We start from the raw sequence: 20,090 nt of genomic DNA on the forward strand, positions 1-20,090 counted from the left end.
ACTGCGACAACTTTTTGGAATGTTTATATCAATGCTAAAGGCCGATGTACACCTGCTGAGTGCTCGGCCGAATTATGCCTGCTGAGTGCTCGGCCGAATTACGCCTGCTGAGTGCTCGGCCGAATGACACCTGCTCAGTGCACGGCCGAATTACGCATGCCGAGTACTCGGCCGAATTACACATGTCGAGTGCTCAGCCGAATCACTCGCATGGATATTCGGCCGACCAAATAATTGTAAAATAGAGGCGATCACATTTAGAATAGACAGTGGGAACGTGCTATTAACATAGTTTCGCGATGTAGGAAAAAGAGAAAATTAAGAGAGTTTCACAACAACAAACGTCACACACTCCTTAAGAATACATTTTTTTAAATACATAATTTTTTTCTTTCACTTAGTGCTTCCGCTGATGACCGAGTGGAAAGCGAGTAGAATGCATATGGAGGGGGTACTTATTTAACCGAGTCATTGGGCCTTGCTTTCTGTACACTGTCTCGCCTGAATCACTCGCCCTGATCACATCAGCCTAGCACTTGGCCGAATGCATTGTCTGCGGCGAGCACTCGTCAGAAGTAATTCAGGCATTACTTGTGGATGTTAGAACGGAGTCCAAAGAATTAAGTTTTGGCTAAAGAATAATTTGGTTAAGCCAAATTTAATAGAATATAATGTATTATAGAATGTTTGGGTTAAACCATAATAAAAAGATAAAATAATAAAAAACAGGAATTTTGATTATTTTATTGGTTCTTACTATTTATGACTGTTTTGATTTAAGAAAGCTCTTAATTTTTTTCAACTCAATAAATAACGAAACATACCTTAAACATATAATAGAGTATGTAATGATCTGCACTTTTCAAACTTTTCCTTCTCTTCTTTCTACGATAAATTTTCTTTAAGTCCCATAGGTAACTTTTCCATAAGGCTTTGATTATGTATATATCCGGGGTAGGAATATCCTCCCTGCCGTTTGTACAAGCCTTTGCTCCTCTCTTTATTACACATCCCTTCAAGTGTACGCATCCTAGTTTGTCTACGTGTTTTACGACCTTGAACGTAATTATTTCACGTGATGGTTCAGTATAAAAAGGTCTCACCGAACGTTGTGTTGGTTTTTTGATGTGACACATCTTCGGATCTACCGGATCTGCCCTGATGATGGACACTGCAACGCTGTCCGAAACGTCGGCTAAAGAAGGAGTTAGCGCAACACGGCATAACACCCCAAAAACAAACAACAATAATATGTATCAATTTAGTTTTTTTGGCATTTATAATTAAACCAGAGTCGTGAGACTATTTCAAAAGTTCAATGTAATCTTTCTGTAATAGTTCAATACATAATTGCAAATCACTGCAAGAAATCACCAATGCAGTATCGTCCGCCAACCTGGGACATATTTTCACAAACGACTTGAAAGACATCGAGGATGGAAAGGCAAAGAAGAGCGATATCCGTTAGAGCAGGTATGCTGTCAAAGCGTTTTCACTTTTGCAGTACAAACGTCAAAAGAATACTGTTCAACGCATTCTGCAGTTCGCTGTACACTTCAGAACTGTAGGTAGATTACAATGGCATAACTTAAAAGTGGCTTAAAATAATGCTTATCGCCAACTATTCCGCGTACCGAGATACTGCAGCGCAACGGAAGTGTTCCTAAAGTGACGAGTGTACTACTTCAGAGCGCTTCTCCGCCACCACATGGGAAGCTTGTAGCGCAGACTACGCCAATCAAATAATACTATCATAACTGCCATGTTTGCTTGGATGGAGTCCCCTCTGACGGCCCTATGGAGACGGGAAATATTCAAATATCTTCCATAAACGGCTGCTTGCACACATTTTTCACTTCTATTGACTATCTGTAAATTCTTGTTATTTGTTTGTTATTTTAAAATATGGAATGTATTGCATTGCACTACTCCTGCGTACGTTCTGGAATAAACTCTTATTATTATTTGTCTTTTATTATAAAATGCATACACTCTGGAATAAACTCTTATTATTATTATTACTTGTCTGTTATTTTAAAATATGGAATGTATTGCATTGCTCTACCCCTGCATACATTCTGGAATAAACTTTTATTATTATTATAACTTGTCTGTTATTTTAAAATATGGAATGAATTGCATTGCTCTACCCCTGCATACATTCTGGAATAAACTTTTATTATTATTATTACTTGTCTGTTATTTTAAAATATGGAATGTATTGCATTGCTCTACCCCTGCATACATTCTGGAATAAACTCTTATTATTGTTATTACTTGTCTGTTATTTTAAAATATGGAATAAATTCCATTGCTCTACCCCTGCATACATTCTGGAATAAACTTTTATTATTATTATAACTTGTCTGTTATTTTAAAATATGGAATGAATTGCATTGCTCTACCCTTGCATACATTCTGGAATAAACATTTTATTATTATTATGGAATGTATTGCATTGCACTATCCCTGCATATATTCTGAAATAAACTCTTATTATTTTTATTACTTGTCTGTTATTTTAAAATATGGAATGAATTGCATTGCTCTACCCTTGCATACATTCTGGAATAAACATTGTTTTATTATTATGGAATGTATTGCATTGCACTACCCCTGTATACATTCTGGAACAAACTCGTATTATTATTTAGATTGTCGTCTTCAGGGCAAATGTTGCCACGATGGTAAAAATGTTACTTCACCAGAAGAAGAAGGGCTGTAGTGATCATTAGAACCAATAAAATGATAACAAAACTTACGAAGGAATGAATTCTAGAGGTTACCAATAAAAGACAATATGTATCATTAACGCATAACATTGAATTCATAGTTTATTTATTATACAATACATACCTACTATAGTTATAATAAACAATATTATAAGTGCCTACACCTTCTCATATAAATAAAGAATTGAATATCTATGTTTGTTAAACTATAGTACAATAATTATATATTATTTATGAAATTATCAACTATAATTCTTATTGTAAAATGCATTATACTAATTTATCAATTTCACAGAATTTCTTATGATTTTTTTAATCATTATATAATATATCCAATCGATATTATTGTTTTTCATTCAATTTTATCTTAGATCTAAAAAGTTACATTAAGTCTATATTTAAACTAGTATATTACAGTATTTATAACATTTTATAATTAAAGTGGTGTTTGCCAGTGAATATCATTGTATCTATCAGTATCAGAGTAACTGGTATCATAAGAGACGTATTTTTTTTCGCTCACATTGAGATGGATATCAAAAATAAGAACCAATATAAACAAAAAGGGTTACAACAACTTGATGGGCGTAATTTTCTAATTTATATAATTTTTAATCAATTCTCTGAATGCTTGTATAAAATTTGAATCGTAATGTTATCAATTCCGAATTAAAAAAAATAAGAGAATTTTAAAGGAATATGGACAATAGTACGTAAGCTATTTACTAAATCTAAAAATTAATCTTGGCTCGTTCTGAAATGTTTATACAACGATTGAGAATATGCACAAATAAAAATCATCATTAATGGGTTTATTCTTAGAGGATAAATAAAAATCATATTTTGTTTGTCTTAGGGCACGTATTAAGTCATGTTATAAGGAGTACTCTAATCTTTTGATACCAGTAAGTCATTCCACTGTAGTCGTAATGATTGTAAAAAACATAAACAATATTTGTACAATTATAATAATCATAATAATAATAATAATTTATATCATAACAGTTAATATAGGTTCAATAAAGACTTTAATGAACTTGATTGGTTACATTATTTTAGGGAATAAAATACGTCTTAAAAGTATTTTTTTTATATATTCACATACATAAATTTTAACAATGCTGACATTTAGTATTACTAAGATCGTTTTAAATTTTAAATGTCAATTACAATTGGCAAGAGTTATGCGATCAACCGAAATCGAAGAGACTTGCAAAGAATCCAGTCCATAAGGAGAATCACAATATGAAAACAGTCTATATAAAAACTCTTTCTTGCTTATCCTTTGGATGTAAAGCGGAGATAAATCAACCTTAAAAATCAATAATAGAAACGCTGGGTAACCAAGCATTTGAAAAAATTCTTGCTTTTTCTGCTAAACAGTTTTTTAATTTTATATTTTTTAAGTGTGCTTTGAATGCTAATTTGCTATTTCGTGTAATAAAGTAAAAAAAGGCTAACGTAGTTCACTGTATTGATACTTAAACAACACATTTTATTTAAAGTTTTATAATTATGTACACCTAAATGTTTTTGGAAGCTCAGCTCGAATGATTTTGCTATCTAAAGTGTTTTTGTGAAACTGGTTCCAAAGCCTTTCGCCTCCATTCTAATCTACCGGTTATAATAATATTATAAAAACGCTGAATGAGAACGTTTGGCTTTTCGATACAGTCTCACATTTACTACAAAGTGCTTGCTATACTTTGAACTTTTTGCCACACCGTCAAGCTCATTAGATGAACGAAACAAAATAAACAAAACAATTAAAATAATTCGTTTCTGCAGTCAAAATCATCCACAAATCACGCTTTGCTCATCAAAATATAGTACCTTAGATAATAAAAATGTTAAAAATTTATTAAAATTAAATTTTTAAATATTTTTTTTTTCTTTTCGCCAATCTAAAAGTCTATTCTGCCCAAATTTTAAATCGGTGACACGTAATTTTCGTATTTATCGCTGATTATTTAATTTTACGTTATGTGGTGCACTTTTTAGAAAGCGTGGTTTGAGAGTTTAAAGTGGTTTAAGTTTTCTAAAGAAGTCTACTTTGGTGACTTAACTAAGGTTCTCTTTTGAAGTTAATTTGTGCGCTGTAAGAAGTTATTTCACTTCTCGGATGAAAGCTATCTGTAGCTAATCCTAGACCCTACCGGATATTAAAACGTAAATGAAATAATCTTTTAAAGTATAATTACGGAATAATCATCTTTTAATCATAAATTCTTCGAAATTGAATACCGTAGCATTTAAAAACAAATGGACAATAGATAATAAACCTTAAAAGTAGTAGGTATATTAATTCATATATCAGTTAATAACAAGTCTAATCGCTTATTTATAAATATACACCCGTATTTTCCAGGATTTTGCTAATTCAATGATTTTAAGACAAGAAGCTTCATTTTATAAACAATATTCAATAATTTGAGCAAAATTGAGCCGATCATTAAACGCAGACCGTGGAAAAATGAAAAAAAATTCATAACGTGACTTCGTCACTTGTAAAAAAATTGTAAATCGAAAGATTTTGATTAACGACCAAGAAGTTTCTTGTGTTAGTCACTTTTAGAGCCAAGAGATAAAATATTCAGCGTCCAACTTTTTCACAGCTCCCATAAACAAAATGGTTTGCCGTCATTCGGGAGTTTTAATAGTTTGGAAATCAAAATGATAATGAGATATTTATAATGAAAATATAAACAATAGATTTATTATCAACTCGGATTCCTAAAGTAAGTTGCAAAGTTTTTGTTTTAAGTATACACAAATACCCAATACACTATCAATATTCTAGATTCATACAAGGTGTAACAAGGAACATTGAGATTATATCAACGGTATAGTTGAAACATTCAGTGATTATTTATTACATCTACATAAACATGACCGACTGATTCTCACGAAAAGTACTATTCATCAACATATTATATGTACATACAAGTATGAACTTTTTTTTACAAAATGATGCGGTATGGATTTAAATGTATTGTATTACTACACTACAGGAAAACACGAGTAAAGAACTTGATAAAAAACGTTTCGCGAATCATTATTTTTACAGTGTTTTTTACCCCAAAACGAGGCCAGTTCTTCAAATGAGAATCAGTCGTTGAGTGATTTTATTACAATAGACTGCTTCACTATAATAATTTACACGAGATTACTAAATGATTTGCACATTTCTAATTTCAAATTCAAATTTAGCAAAGAATACAGTAGATGTTTTGTACATGAGTTCTAGTAATAGAGAATCAGTATTTAAGACTTTGATTGCCTTCATAAAAAAACGTTTTGCAAAGCTCTTAACAAAAGAGCAGTGCACAGCATTTTGATACTATTTTACAACGTGTATGCACGTTCAAATACTAAATATTGGAACTTTCATACAAGTAATGGTTGGCAATATTCCTTGAGAAACTTTACTTTTAAGGAAGACGATTGATTTGTCATTATGTATCAAAATCAACTTGTATTACAGAGATGTCAACTTACCTATATATTTCATTATGATCTTGATGTTTAACTTGGGGATCAATATTATATCTATCTCTTGAAATCTAAGACAAGCAGTAAACGGACTAAATTATAGGCAACATTTCTATGCATTTAATAACAAATTAGTTAATGAAAGACAGGTTTCAATCACAAATTTCAGGAGTCAGGACATGTATTTGGCACCTAGGAGTTTCTTAGCAAACACTCACGATTCTTTGAGTCACGCAGTAGTGGACAGAAATTATTTTCATTTTTTTGATTTTAGAATGCAAGCGCTTTTTCGGATAAACGGATTTTTTTTTGTGAAAACCAATATTTTTTTTAATGTTTTCAAAGTACAAAAATAAAAATTAACATCAATATTCATGATTCATAATATGTTTGTTGATTTTTTACTGATTCTTCCCAAATTTTGCAGTTTTGTACTAGTATGTAAATGATGTTCGTTATCGGCCGCTTTTTAAAAAGTTATGCCATGACAAAGTTGTGAATTCTATTGGCATTGAGCGAACGCTTAGTGAAGATAGTTTTTTAACTGTAAATGATCTCCTTCTTGCAAGGGTATAAGGTTAGGTTAGGCAAAACTTTGGATTCAGAACGCTGCATCTTTACGCCCGGGCGAATGTAGGAGTTTTTGGCCACTATCGATTTTTTTAAATCGGACGATTTTAATTTGCAGACAGTTATGTACCTAAAAAATCACACACTAATTTACAGTACAGTGAACAAATTAATAGGGTGTAACGCTGAATTAAAGCAAATTGATTCTCGTATCAAAACCATATGCTGCCACTTTTCCCTTCTACATAATTAACTGGCTTTCAAGTAACATTCATGTTTCATGACTTATGTCATCTTTTGTAACGTAACGTTCACGGAATAATATTATAAAAGTAAATTTGAAGTTATCGTGAAGTAAATTCATGTTTCATGACGTAAAATTCGTGAAGTAACATTCATGTTTCATGACATAATATTCACTGAGTAATATTCGTGAAGTAAAATTCATGTTTCATGACATAATATTCACTGAGTAATATTCGTGAAGTAACATTCATGTTTTGTAATATTCATGAAGCAATATTCGTGAAGTAACATTCATGCTTCACTGTGTAACGTCCAAGAAGAAAAAAATATGAAGCAACATTTGTGAAGTAAGATTCATGAACTGAAGCATCGCTCAGAGGTTCCAAAAAGGTTTATCATCCCTAACCGGTGAGCGACAAGGGTTAGAGAACGAAATAATTTATTGAGTCTTCCGCTAAGGGTTTATTTTCACTTAACTTGGCGTTCGCTCAATTTGTTGGTCGAAGCGGCCGTTACTACTTTTGCAATAAATTTCAAGAAGGTTGTCGATGTTTAAACGACATTTGTATAAACAACATTATGAACTCTCAAGGTGGAAACCTATGAAACAATTCCTAAAGAAATTTAGGTTGTTATGATAAACGATGAAAATTTACAAATAAATTGAAAAACACTAACGACCGACAATTTTGGAATATTAATAACCAAAAGAGACATGTTTATTTTAAGAACACTGTTGAAAATTTGTGATTTAAATAAAAGAAAGAATAGCGAAATGAATAAAGCAAGCAATTATTACTCTACATATTGATGCTAGCTACACATTTTCGTTGTACCGCAATATTGAACACACAGACACAAATAGATAGACATATTAATGTATATTTATATATATTATGTTAGCTAGAATTGATTGCTTTAAATCATTTTGACACAACCAAATTGTATTATTCCTTATAAATGTGAAAATGAAAATATCAAAAAAAAAAAAAAAAACTTTTGTTTGGAATCAGCTTTGTTAATTATTACTTTTGTTTGAAAAACACAATAATATTTTACAGGCTGATGACACTTCGACTCCTTCGAATAACAAGGTTCTAACTTCATGGCAATGTCGTGCGATAGTAAGACCGAGAAAAAGATGCGTTTATTATCACACCACCCTATATTATTATTGACTTTTAACGAATGAATTGACAGGTATCCTGATACACTTTTAGTAAATTTAGAACTTTTAGAATACATTATCACGATATCGGAACACGTGTTCAGAATATTCGCAATTTACTAAAAGTTTATCAGGAAAACTGTTAAATCATTTGTTAAAGGCCTGCAAGCCCATTTTTAACCGGATTACCAATAATTAGAAGAGATTTTTAATAAATTACAAAATAATTATTTTTCTCCTTATACATTTATACCATTTTCAACTCTCGAGATTATTCATTAAAAAAAATTTTTAGTACCCAAATAAAAAATAAAATTATGATTAAATTCTTATTTTTGTATGGCTCTCAAAGCGTTCGTATAAACACGCCTTTATATTTATTCGCTCTCGGCTAACTGTTCTTTAATATTTGAAATGTAAGGGTGGCCATTTTGTTATCCAAAGACGTGTACGTACAAAATTAAAGCCACGATTACACTAGACAATTTTTGTAACTTTTTTTTTTGGTAATGCGAATTGCCTTTTTTACAAAACTTTATCAGGATGTTTTTCTTAGATTAACATGAATAACCCACCTCCCCAAATTTTCGCAGCATGAGTGCGGAACATTTTGTATTATTGGATGGAACCGTGTTATTCTAAGTGGTCGAGAGATAAATTTGTATAATATTATAGTGGATTCCTGTTTGAATGACAGTGGTATTCCGTCATCAATTTAAATACATTAGAGTTTCAGAAAAGTTTTGCGGTTGAGGTCATAATATAATTGAGCGTAGTTCTAGGAAGTAGGAAATTACCAGAAAGAATCGAACCCAAAACCTTCCGACTAGAAGTCAGGTACGCAAACTACTGAGTTATGCAAGCGAAGGAGGAGTTTTACTGTGATATACATTCGGTACGGCGTCCGTCACAGAAATGTAACATTGCCATCAAATTACCAATTAGTGCCATTTTTTCTCGAAAATTCACGATCATCCATAATTATACGTCCGTTTCACATTTAAAAAAAGTGTGAGAGACGGAAAAGTGCAACTGTCTTGTTGTTTTGTTTGTCAGCTGAAAACAAGTAAAAACAAAAAAAAAAAACAAAATGGCGCTGATTGGCAATAATGGCGTAGTTTTGACCATACACCGAATGTATATTATAGTCAAACTCGTAATGAGGCAGTCGTTAATTTCATTTATTTGAACAGAAGTTGCAAGGAACAAGCCTAAAAGTAGAAAACTATTTTTATGATCATAAAAAAACATGGTCTGAAAATGAAAAACTAGTTTCTTTATTAATTTGACATTTAGTTGAATTTACAATGTACATACGTAATCTATTTCGCTTGTTTCACTCGAACATAGTGAGTCATTTAATCCATCCATTAATTTTTTTATTGTTTTAAAATGAGTCCATGTTTTTAATTTTAGACTGTTTTCTTTTCACATTTTTATATTAACTTTCTGCTTCTCGTTGAACTATACTCAATTGTTTCGGAACTTAGATAGATTTTTAAAACTGAATTTATTTTTCAAAAGGATGATGATGATATCGTTGGTATTTGTTATGTCAATCCCCAAACTTACACAAAAATAATAATTTTGAACCTTGAAAAGAGGGCAGGGTAAATAAATTAATAAAATTTTCAAGCTGTGAGCAGATAAATTTGATGCTATTTACATACAATCTGAATAAATTAAATACGGATAAATTTTTTATTTTAATTTTCTACCTTAAACCTCTTCTTTTCGCAGCCTTTGTAACAACCCTGTGCCTACATTGATACCATAAAAAAGCGCACAAAAAAGAGAAAACAAAACAAACATTGCATTCTATTTTTTATTGCGAATTAATTGGGAGGAACATTTTACTGAACGATTATTTATTTACGTAAATAATTAAGTTATCCATAGATTAACGAATGAACGAAGAAAAATAGTGCTTACGAAGCGTCAATTGAGTGTTTAATGGAATATTATAAAAACAGCCTTATGTTTAATAAATCTAAAATTATTACATTTATTTTATATTTAATGGCATTTTGGCAGTTGTTTTGCATCTGGTGTTAGCTGGTGAGTGAAGAAATTATGAAACTTCTACCATTCCTAATGTATCTTTAGTGATCATAGATAATATAAACAGGGAGATGGGCCAAGCACCATTATTAGTATAGAACCTCGAGCACAAAATTGTCGCCAATATTGTTCACCCATGCTACTGCAAATCACTTCGGGCACAGCGACGCCACGCCTCTGTTTCTACCACAAACTAACCAAATGCATAACTTTCATTGGCTCCGCCGCACAGTGGGCTGAAAATCGCATTTCATAGACATAGAGACTTGAATTTTCAAGGGTATTTTTTTTGGCAAGAAATGGATTGTGCTGATCATTACTATGCTATAAAATTTCAATTGCTTGTACAAATGAACGAGTTATAATTTTTTTAAGAAAAGAAGAAATTAAGAAAAAAATTATTAAGAAAAAATTATATGGCTCTGACATTAAAAATGAGGCTATCTCTGGAATCATAAGGTTGGCCATTATATTCTTATACACAGATATACTAATATTTATTTGTATTTTTTGTCATACTTTGTATTGTGGCGCAACATGCGATTTAAAAAAAAAAAAAATTTTTTTTAAAGTGAAAAAAACTTTTTTATGTTGATGATTAATTTTAATGCTTAAATGCTTTACATATGAGTATGCTTTGTCTCGTTTATCGCACGTTGCGCCACAATACGAAGTATGTCAAAAAAATACAAATAAATATAAGTATATCTGTGTGTAAGGATATAAGGGCCAACCTTATGATTCCAGAGATAGCCTCATTTTTAATGTCAGTGCTATACAATTTTTTCATAAAAAAATGATAACTCGTTCATTTGTACAAGCAATTGAAATTTTATAGCATAGTCTAATCATAGCATAATCAGCAGAATCCATTTCTAGCCAAAAAAGACCCTTGAAAATTCAAGTCTCTATGTCTATGGAAGGCGATTTTCAGCCCACTGTGCGCCGGCTGCTCTGATGCGTGCAGTTTGGTCGTAGCTCGTAGTAGTTCGTAGTTGGGAAACTTTAGTCCTAGCTCCCATTGTTTCTCTTCTCTATGATAGTGACAATGAAACTGTAGCAAACCTTCTAAAAATGTGATTTACATTATTTAAGACAACTGTCTAAGTGCTGTACTATGTTTTCTTGTGAAAAAATATTATTGTATTTTTTATTTATAGTAAAAACGGTTACCATTGATATTATTTCAACCGCATTCGTTTTAAATGAGTATTTGTTTATTAGCATCTAAGATAGATGCCTGAGACGGTAAAAAGACACATCTAAGTTACCAGCATACATGGGAAATATATCTCGTCTTAATCGCTTCGATATTATAAAATTATAACAATGTCGGAATATCTATCTAATTTTTCCACCTGTGTTGAAGAAAAATTCTAAATCCCCAGCTAAAACCGATCGGAATCACAATATTATAACGTTTTCATTAAAAACACAAATATGTATTTTTGTCCTCTACAAAATGGGGTTTACCCCGTCTTAATATAAGCTATATACAATTATTATTTAATAATTATAATATGAAGTAGTGTTTACTAATACATAATTTATTTATTTATCAACAACAATAATGTTATAATGTACAAGACCTACCTATGAATAGTACCCACCAAAAATCGATTTAGGCGAATATTTTGTGTATAATACACGATTAAATACAGTAACTAGTTTTTAATATAATTACGTCTCGGTTAATAAAAAATATGTTTGTACGTCATACGTATTATACTGTGTTTGTACTGACGTTGTACACTACATTCATAGTATAATTAACCATTGTCAAGTTACTAAAGGTATCGCGCGACAGGGCGGGTTTCGAAAGGGTTCGTTCTGCAGCCGTTGAACTGGGAAGGAAGCGATGAGCCATCACGCTACCTCCCGTCGGCATTCTGCGGTTGCGTTGCGATCTCCCGGACGCGGCGTGCCTTGCTGTGTCCTGCGAACTACTAACGGCTTCATACGCCATGTGACTCAAACAAACAGCCTCACTCAAATAAACTTCTGGACGCTGGCGCTGATTCAAACTCCCGCCTCACAGTGTGAACCGAATATCTTTTGGCAATTAAGTAACTTTGGAGATCATCATTCAATGAAAAGTTTTATCTAAGCTTTGCCAACAACATGCCACGATTTTAGCACATCCGTGCTTTAGTCGGAAAAGACACGCAGATATAAAATTTACATCTTCCCTGACTTGCATGATTGTTTCAAAACATGTTTGGAGTGGTTTTTAATAATAAGTAATGAACGCAAGTCATGAGTTATTTGTAACATCGTGCCAAACACTTTCGGCACAAAGTATGTAACTTCATCAGGGCAGAGGAACAGATTTAAAAATCATATTATACGCCCTGATGCAGGTAAATTTGTGAACCACACTAAATGGCATGTTGTCATAAAACAAAAAAAGTGATGTAAACTTAAATTAATGTTGTTATAAAACAAAAAAGGGATGTAAATGAAATGGCATATTGTTATTAGACAAAAAAGTGACGTACATAAAGTTACATCTGTTTATACAAATACGAGTACGTTTCAAAGTTCGACAAAATAGTGCCTTTGTCATGGTAGATAGATTAAAACTTTAAATCTGCCCAGATGGTGGCGCTATCGTGTTGAATTGCTGTTATTGATAAAGTGACGTTTATAAAGCAATAAACGTTTCATCAAATAACTTCTACTTATTCCAAAAACTTTAATTCAGCTTCTGCTTACTTAAATACTCGGAGTTTCAATTCGCGTGAATAGTTTTTAATATTCCTATGTCACGCCATAATCCTGCCATATGCATAGACAACAAAAGGCTTGCAGGCAGAACCGTTCGTACTTTACATTATACTTTGTGAATGAACACGCTTTGTCTCAGTTAAGGGCTGTAATAATTGGCAATTTGTCGTGAAATAGAAGCCGTTCAATCTAATCTAGCTCATTGAATATATATTGAACTACGCAGGTGAGTACAATTCCCAATTGTTTCAGTCACATGACCTACTCTATGTGATCCGCCAGGACTTAATCTAGATAAAATAGATGACCGATGGAAGTGTCCATAACCTATGGTGAAATAATTAAGGATAGTACAAAAACTATGGTGATTATGGAGTGTGGTGTAATAATGATTGTAATAATGGGTATATCGTGAGAAGATTAATTTCAAGTGCAATGATTGTACAGCTGTCATTTTATGATATAAAATATCTTAAATTTATGTTTCCACTGCGACATTTTTTCCTACAACCAAAAAAGTACAGATTTTCATTTAGAACCGCGGCTCCTTATTTTATTTTGATTTACAGTTAGGTTTCTTAGAGGATAAGAATTAAATAGGAAATTGGTTTTCAAAATTAAATTTTAAAATAGCATCAACAGAGCTTCTTAAAATTAAAAACAACACAGTAAAAGCAAAATTAAATGAAATGAACACAAACATGATATAATGCAACAATAAAAGTTCATGTTTTTAAACATGACCAGTGCAAATAATGTTGGTTTATTAATAATGACTTGAATGTACAATTTTGTATCAGGTTAAAATGTGTATTTAAAGTCGATAATTTCCGTAGCGCTAAGAAATATCAACCTCAAAAACACCATTATCGAGGAATTTATTGTGAAAAATTTTGCACAGTTAGGAATTTATTTCTTTGAGTTTTAATAACATTTTACAAATAGTAATACGTTAGATATCATAGGAATGCAAAAATTAAAGTGAATGACAAAGTATTTTTAAAAATCGTTAATTAGTAAAAACACTAATTAATTAACTAATCTCATATAATCCTATTGCATTTTGTACAATGTAAACCTAAAATTGATTGAAAAAACACTATTTGAGCATATTGTAATATTTCATATAAAAATTTCATACGGCTGTCTTTATTTAAAATCTATTTAATGCATGACTTCTCGCCAAGGACTTATATTATAATATTAGTATGTTAATGGTACACAGTACGCACGTTCACTTAATCGCCATTGATGTGTGTTTATTGTAAAAAAGGTTACACCTACGAACTGTTGCATTAATGGCTTACACCGTTGGCTAAATCACTTCTAAAGAATATGTTTAACAGTCTTACCGAGGAATAAAATTTACCGCCCACTGTGTATATTCGTACGCACGTTGAACGCTAATTTTCATTTAATTTTATACATATTAAATACATTTCATAAAAAACGAAATTGATTTAATAGAGTTCTTATACAATATGAAAACAAAACATCAATTCAAGTCGCGAAAATTTCCACGTATATATTAATTTTAACTATGGTACGTTTATATAAAACACGAATAACAATTTTATGCACAAGTTTCATGAATTTCATTTACATTTCGAGATCTTGAGATTCGCGACGTTAGTGACCATTGGCCGTTGAGCACGACACCCACTGCAAAAGTCCAACGCTTACACCTGTGACGAGTCGAAGCCCCCGACAGCACCAGACAAGAAAATGTGTCATCGACAGCAACCACGAGGTGCCGTTGATACACCGTAAGAGGTGCGGTCGACAACATCCGCGAGGTGCTAAAGGGTGCCGCTGGTACACCCGACGAGAAGCGCAGTAAACAGCACCAGTCTTGGCATGGTGCCAACTGCATGGAGAGGCGTGAAGTCAATATTTCCCCCAGAAGGGGTACGGTGAAGTCTACAACAACTGGACGTGACGAAAGTTGGAGTCAACAGCACTAGCAGATGTTGAAAAAGTAGTAAACTACCCAACAGCTGATGCCAAGTTGAATCAACAACACCAGCAGATGATGTAATGTGGCGTAAAAAACCAGCACATGATGCATGTGGAGTCAAAAGCCCCATCAGATGATGAATGGTGGAGGCAACGGCACTAACAGTTTTTGGTGAAATGTGAAGTGAGCGGCGGTGGTGCAGTCAGCAAATGCACACCAGACGTGATGAGGTGTAATCGACGGCCTCGGAGAACTATCTTCAGGAATACCAGATCTCTGTCTATCATCCATCCCACCACATGACTATCAGCTCCCAGAACGTCTTCGGCGGCGAGTCCCCGCCAAAGACGAGAGACGAATTTCAGAGGGCCGGGTCAGAGGTGGATCCCATCTTGAGCAGCTCCAGCTTTTTCTTGGCGATCTTGGAGTATAGGATGTCTATGGGTTTGGTGGTGTCGTACAAAGAAGGAGCTCTGAGGATGATCAGCGCTGTCCCCAGAAGACACACAAACGTGAAGATGTACAGGAACATTCTGTCTAGGACCATCGCTACGTACTTCCAGTCTTCTTCAACCTGGGACAATAATGAAACTTGCTATTATTGAACTGGAAACCACATAAAAATCACACACTACTATTTTAGACATCTCGTACAAAATAAAAGGTAAATTCATATTAATTGGATATCTTTGCAATTATTTCACGGTAACAGCTTTTGACTTGTTTTTCGCTTTTCGAAATTTCTCAGACAAACTTTTAATACTGCATACTATGTGTGTGGTTTTACTTGTATGTATAATAGTATCCAGTCAGAATTATGTACAAATTATGTCATCAACTAATATTACTATTTAGTTATGAAGTTTGTTTGGGTTACTATTTACAGTCCGATTAATATGTTAAGGAAGCTCGGTCTAGATAATAATTACAAAAGTTTTAGGTTTGGTGAAGAGCGTTGGTGATTTCATTTGTTAGTGTAACTGAACATTTTTACACGAAAAGTATGTATTAAAATTGTACTTACACTCTCGAAGGAGTCTTTATTTTTGACATGCTGCGCGATAAATCTGGAGCCTTCTATCGTCTTCTCCATCTCCCTTAGGTAAGGCTTGTCGAAGGCGGGGCTCACGTCCCCTCCGTCTCCGCAAGGGCTGACGCCGCCCGCACTGAAGAGGTCATCATCAGCCCCCGGCAGTGGCAAGGGCGGCTCTCCGAAGCGGGGCCCCGTGGGAGACCCCGTCTCGAACCTCGAAGTCGGCAACGCCGGGATGTCGTAGTCCGCACTGAACCTCTTCGCTCCACCGTAAGCGACAAACTTATCCGCCTCGGGCGGTACACTAAACACTTCAATCCCTTCGAGTCCTTTATCTTCGTCATCGTTCGGCTCCTGCTTAGCGGGCCTTCTTATACAAAGAGCAGTAGGCAAGAGTTCTAAAAAAAACCGCCGCACCCACGGTGCCATCTTGTGCGTGACCGGCGACCTGAAGTTGACGTTCAGGACTGCGATCGTCACCACCACAGACAACGTCACGAGCATCATGGTAAACAACAGGTACTTTCCGAGGAGAGGAACAGTCAGGGAAGTGGGCGGAATAATCTCCGCCAACAAGAGGAAAAACACGGTGAGCGACAGCAGAATCGAGATACAGAGCGAGATCTTCTCCCCCGAGTCGGACGGGAGATAGAACACGAGAACAGACAGGAAGGAGATCCCCACGCAGGGAATGATGAGGTTGACGGTGTAGAAGAGCGTCTTCCTTCTGATGGTGAGGTTAAAGATGATGTCGGGGTAGGGCTCCTCGCAGCACGAGTAGAATTTTTCATTCCGCACGGCCGGTACACGCATGATGTCCCACTCCACGGAGATGTAGTAGTCCTGGAGGTCTATTCCCAGCTCTATGATGTCGGAATCTGGCGTCTGCTGCAGATGCCGAAGATCCACCTGCAAACAAACTTTATTACTTTTTGTTCTTTTTTAATACACCTGGTAGCTGATATTATGACAATTTCTGAATACCAAGTTGCTGGCAAAGTGCCGAAAATAGTATTCGCTTTTTTTGCCTAAAATGAAAGTTTGTAAAATTAAAATGCACAAAACCCTATATCCCTGAAGAAAAATAAGTTGAATGCTTTTTCTGTTAGCACACCTTTAATAATGGGGTCATTATTTTTAATATTGACGATACTATTGAGCTTTTAAATGATGTACTAATTATAGACCGAAATTAACATAAACGTTGATGTTGCTGTAAGCCTGTACGAATGTGACTTTTATATTAATGTTTTATGCCCCACATAACATTTCGTGAATCTTAATATTATAAACCAATTTGAATACACAATATAAGTAGTCTCCAAACAAACTTCATTTCGTATTATTCATTTGATTACACCCAAAATTTTACCAAGAACATCATAAAATGCTTCGAGCAGGATTATTCCCGAATAAAACGAGCAATTTATTAAGATGAAATCACCATGTTAATTTACCGAATCGCAATCGGAATTTTATGGGCGAACTTCTACTTTTTAGGACTTTGCCCCGAGGAGAAGATCTCTGGCAAAATAAATCCGGGGAGCAGAAGACGACAATGAATACGGTAACTACCCTTCCGTTAATTCCAAGTTTGTCTATAAAAGGGGCGCCCTTTGCACCTAGCCTTGGCGAGCGTAATTAAACCCGGGATTAACTTTTGACTAATCGTAGATCGTTCCTCAATCCTGTGTCCTTTGTCTGTATCATGATTATGTAAATTGACCGAATGAGATATGTTCGTGTTTTCTCGGATTTGGTTCGCACTTTAATGGGAAAGTGTATTACAATAATCGTTTCGTCTTTCTTCAGAATAAAATGGGCAATAGAATTTAGAAAAAATACCAATTTTGTTCATAATATTAAACCGTTTCCAAATTCTGCGAATAAAATCTAAAAAAAGTTAAAAAAAAACTATTCTACTCATTGAGAATTTATTCAAAAATGGTTCATTCAATATTGAGAGGAGTGTGAATCAAGGTACACTTTTAAAACACAAAGGGCATTACTAAAAAACGTGTTTTAAATTTGTGCATTTATGGAGTATGTTTACGAGAGATGAGAAGGTTGACAGAGATATTGAAAGAAGGGTAAATGCAGGTAACTCCATTAATGGACGACTGAACGCAGTTGGCGCTAACAAAAAAATATCCAAAGAAGCGAAGCATGCAGTCCACAATGAAGTGCTGTTACCTACCCTTATGTACGGAGGTGAGACATGGAACTGGCAGAGAAAAGATCAAAGTAGACTGAATGCTGTGGAAATGAGATCCCTGAGGCTGTATGACAAAACCATGTATGATCGTTTGAGAAATGTACAGATCCGCAAAGAGTGCAAGGATGACGTAAGCGTAATGATTAAGATCAAGAAATGGACGCATAGATGGTTTGGGCATGTAGAGCGAATGAGCGAAGAAAGGATTGTAAGAAGAATATACGATTCAAATGTGAATGGTAGCAGAAGTCGGGGACGCCGGAGGAAGACATGGCATTACCAAGTGAATCATATACTTGAGTCGGGCCAGGTCAAGAGTCAGAATAATAGAAGAGTATGTATGAGACGATATATGAGTGTGGATGAGGAAGGAGTATGTGCCAAGACCGAGTTGTTTTACGGTCCGTCGTCTCTGCCTACCACTGCGGGGAAACCGCGTGATGATTACTTTGTGTTTTAAATTTTACAAAACTGATAGACAAGGTTGTTTACCAGTAAGTTGTGTAAAATTCAAAAAAAATTTATATATAGGAAGGTTGAAAGAATAGATAATAATCCAAATGGACATAAAGTCTATTTAAAGCCCACTTGGATTCCATGTTACATCCAATAAGCCGATCAGAAAAACGGCTTATTCTTAGTGCGAAAAAGATTTTTGTGATGGGCATTAAGTAAATCCGTATTATCATTCAATTTCTTTTGAAAGGAACCTACATCTGAAATATATTTTTAGAAAAATAAAGAGCATTTTTTAAAACACATTTTAAATTTTTTTTTTTTAAGCATTTATTCACATTTAGTTATACATAGGAAAAAGGTATGAGGGGTAGGTACGAATTTGGGGTCAGTGTGTCCTGAAGTGACGGACGTTGGAATCCCTTCCACTGCAATGCAAGGCGATGGGTCGAGAGAGATCTGTTGGAGAGGTAAAAGGATCTCCACACAACCGGTCTCTCCAAATCCGCCCGCCACACAGCATGCGGGCAAAAGCATCCGCCGCGAAGACCCAGACAATCCTCACCCCATGAACCCGGGCCCCCGTGCTAAGTCACCAAACGTAGCGAACCATTTGTTTTAATTTTATTTCTCGAGCTTGAATTAATTTAATACTTTATGTCGTCATTTTACGATCAAATACCACAGTTATTTGGTATTTAAAAATATATATTTCTTGTTTTTGAAAATGTTTGTATATTGTGACGAGGAATTATTGCTTATGGTACATTATTTATACCGTTAATATTAAATAAATAACTATCATCCAGATATTATGGGGACTTTCTTAGAAAAGTACTGCATTTTAGATTGTAAAATTATTTTTTTAATCAAATTTAGATCATTACTGAGTGGATACCTACCAACGTAAATAAATTATAATCATTACTTAATGGTTACCTATCCATCTAAATAAATTGTTATCATTAATAAGTGGGCACCTACCAACCTAAATAAATTATAATCATTACTTAATGGGTACCTATCCATCTAAATAAATTGTAATCATTAATAAGTGGGTACCTACCAACCTAAATAAATTATAATCATTACTTAATGGGTACCTATCCATCTAAATAAATTGTAATCATTAATAAGTGGGTACCTACCAACCTAAATAAATTATAATCATTACTTAATGGGTACCTATCCATCTAAATAAATTGTAATCATTAATAAGTGGGTACCTACCAACCTAAATAAATTATAATCATTACTTAATGGGTACCTATCCATCTAAATAAATTGTAATCATTAATAAGTGGGTACCTACCAACCTAAATAAATTACAATCATCACTGAGTGGGTACCTACCATCCTAAATAAATTATAATCATTACTGAGTGGGTACCTACCAACCTAAATAAATGAAAATCACTTTCTTCTCTTACCTG

The 20,090-nt window shown here is 33.9% G+C and overlaps 1 protein-coding gene across 1 annotated transcript in view; it reads right to left on the reverse strand.

Moving 5' to 3' along the window:
• Positions 1–13,955: 13,955 nt before the first annotated feature.
• The window catches only part of nAChRalpha1 (nicotinic acetylcholine receptor alpha1), a 136,913-nt gene continuing 130,778 nt past the window's right edge, over positions 13,956–20,090 (reverse strand). Inside the window, exons 6-7 of the mRNA XM_089642541.1 lie at positions 15,978–16,895; positions 13,956–15,527 (exon numbers count right to left, since the gene is read on the reverse strand). Of these exons, the coding sequence (XP_089498667.1) occupies positions 15,315–15,527; positions 15,978–16,895 (1,131 nt within the window). The 3' untranslated portion in view covers positions 13,956–15,314. The remainder of the gene's footprint in view (positions 15,528–15,977; positions 16,896–20,090) is intronic.

Source organism: Hesperophylax consimilis, chromosome 2, assembly GCF_061612785.1.
Source record: "Hesperophylax consimilis isolate HC1 chromosome 2, BYU_Hcon_1.0, whole genome shotgun sequence".
In the NCBI taxonomy this organism is placed as follows: domain Eukaryota; kingdom Metazoa; phylum Arthropoda; class Insecta; order Trichoptera; family Limnephilidae; genus Hesperophylax; species Hesperophylax consimilis.